The sequence below is a fragment of the Nicotiana attenuata genome, chromosome 3 (genome assembly GCF_001879085.1).
Source record: "Nicotiana attenuata strain UT chromosome 3, NIATTr2, whole genome shotgun sequence".
NCBI lineage: Eukaryota > Viridiplantae > Streptophyta > Magnoliopsida > Solanales > Solanaceae > Nicotiana > Nicotiana attenuata.
In genome coordinates this window covers 27,492,155-27,494,339 of record NC_031991.1, presented here as the reverse complement: position 1 = coordinate 27,494,339, position 2,185 = coordinate 27,492,155, and the positions used below count along the sequence as shown (strand labels likewise).

The window sequence follows — 2,185 nt, the reverse complement described above, 5'->3', positions numbered from 1 at the left end:
CAAACCACCAGGCCTCTGATGCTCATACTTGACCTGCTGACAGTTCAAACATCGAGCCACATATACAATGATATCTTTCTTCATCCTACGCCACCAATAAAGCTGCCGCAAGTCTTGATACATCTTCGCGGCACCCGGGTGAATAGAATACCGAGAACTATGGGCCTCCGCTAGGATCAACTCTCGAATCCCATCGACATTGGGCACATAAACTCGCCCCTGCAACCTCAAAACACCATCATCATCTAAGGTCACCTTCGTGGCACCTCCACGCTGCACCGTGTCTCTCAGGACACACAAATGGGGATCATCAAACTGCCGATCACGGATACGCTCCAATAATGAAGAACGAGCGACCGTACAAGCTAACACTCTGCTAGGCTCAGAAATGTCCAACCTCACAAATCGATTGGCCAGGGCCTGAATATCCAAAGCAAGCGGTCTCTGGCTGACCGGAACATAAGCAAGACTACCCATGCTGGCGGACTTCCTACTCAATGCATCGGCCACCACATTGGCTCTCCCCGGGTGGTACAAAATAGTAACATCATAGTCCTTCAATAGCTCCAACCACCTCCGGTGCCTCAAGTTCAACTCCTTTTGCTTGAACAAGTATTGCAGACTCTTGTGATCCGTGTATACCTCACACGTCACACCATATAGGTAATGCCTCCAAATCTTCAGAGCATGAACAATGGCTGCCAACTCGAGATCATGAACCGGATAATTCTTCTCGTGGATCTTCAACTGCCTCGAAGCATAAGTAATGACTCTGCCATCCTGCATCAATACCGCACCAAGCCCAATACGGGAAGCATCACAATACACTGTATAGGGTCCTGAGCCTGTGGGCAAAACCAATATCGGTGCCGTAGTCAGAGCTGTCTTGAGCTTCTGAAAGCTCGCCTCACACTCCTCCGACCATTTGAACTGGGCACCCTTCTAGGTCAATCTGGTCATCGGGGCTGCAATAGATGAAAACCCCTCCACGAACGGACGATAGTAACCTTCTAACCCCAAGAAACTCCGAATCTCAGTAGCTGATGCTGGTCGAGGCCAATTCTTGACTGCCTCAATCTTCTTCGGGTCCACCTGAATACCCTCTACTGATACAACATGACCCAGGAATGCAACCGAACTCAACCAGAACTCGCACTTCGAGAACTTAGCATATAACTGACTATCCTTCAGAGTCTGAAGAACCACTTTGAGGTGCTGCTCGTGCTCCTCCTGGCTGCGGAAGTACACCAAAATATCATCAATAAAGACTATCACGAACATGTCCAAATATGGCATGAACACTCGGTTCATCAACTCCATGAATGCTGCTGGGGCATTGGTCAACCCAAACGACATGACCAGGAACTCATAATGCCCGTACCGAGTGCGGAATGCTGTCTTAGGGACATCGGATGCCCTAATCCTCAGCTGATGGTAGCCAGATCTCAAGTCTATCTTTGAAAACACCTTTGCACCCTGAAGCTGGTCAAACAAATCATCAATCCTCGGCAGTGGATACTTGTTCTTTATCGTCACTTTGTTCAATTGCCGGTAATCAATGCACATCCTCATCAATCCATCCTTTTTCTTCACAAATAACACCGGCACCCCAAGGAGAAATACTAGGCCTGATAAAACCATTCTCTAGCAAATCTTGCAACTGGTCCTTTAACTCCTTCAACTCTGGCGGGGCCATGCGATACGGCGGAATAGAAATGGGCTGTGTGCCTGGCGCCAGATCATTACAGAAATCAATATCCCTGTCGGGCGGCATACCCGGCAGGTCTGAAGGGAAAACCTCGGGGAACTCCCGAACAATAGGAACAGAATCAATAGAAGGAACCTCTGAGCTGGAATCGCGAACATACGTCAGATAAGCTAGGCACCCCTTCTCGACTATGCGTCGAGCCTTCACATATGAGATAACACTGCGGGTGGCATGACCCGGGGTCCCTCTCCACTCCAATCGGGGTAAATCTGGCAAAGCCAAGGTCACGGTCTTGGCGTGACAATCCAAGATATCATGATACGGGGACAACCAATCCATCCCTAATATAACGTGGAAATCCACCATGTCTAAGAGCAATAAATCAACACGGGTCTCAAGACCCTCAAACACTACCACACAAGAACGATGAACTCGGTCGACCACTATAGAATCCCCCACCGGTGTAGATACATAAAC

The 2,185-nt window shown here is 48.9% G+C and overlaps 1 protein-coding gene across 1 annotated transcript; it reads right to left on the bottom strand.

The window, feature by feature from the left end:
- Positions 1,147-1,566, bottom strand: LOC109224567 (RNA-directed DNA polymerase homolog; the record flags this gene model as incomplete). Its single annotated transcript, XM_019389125.1, has 1 exon — positions 1,147-1,566. A coding segment is annotated over exon 1 (420 nt), but the record flags the coding sequence as incomplete, so codon positions are not given.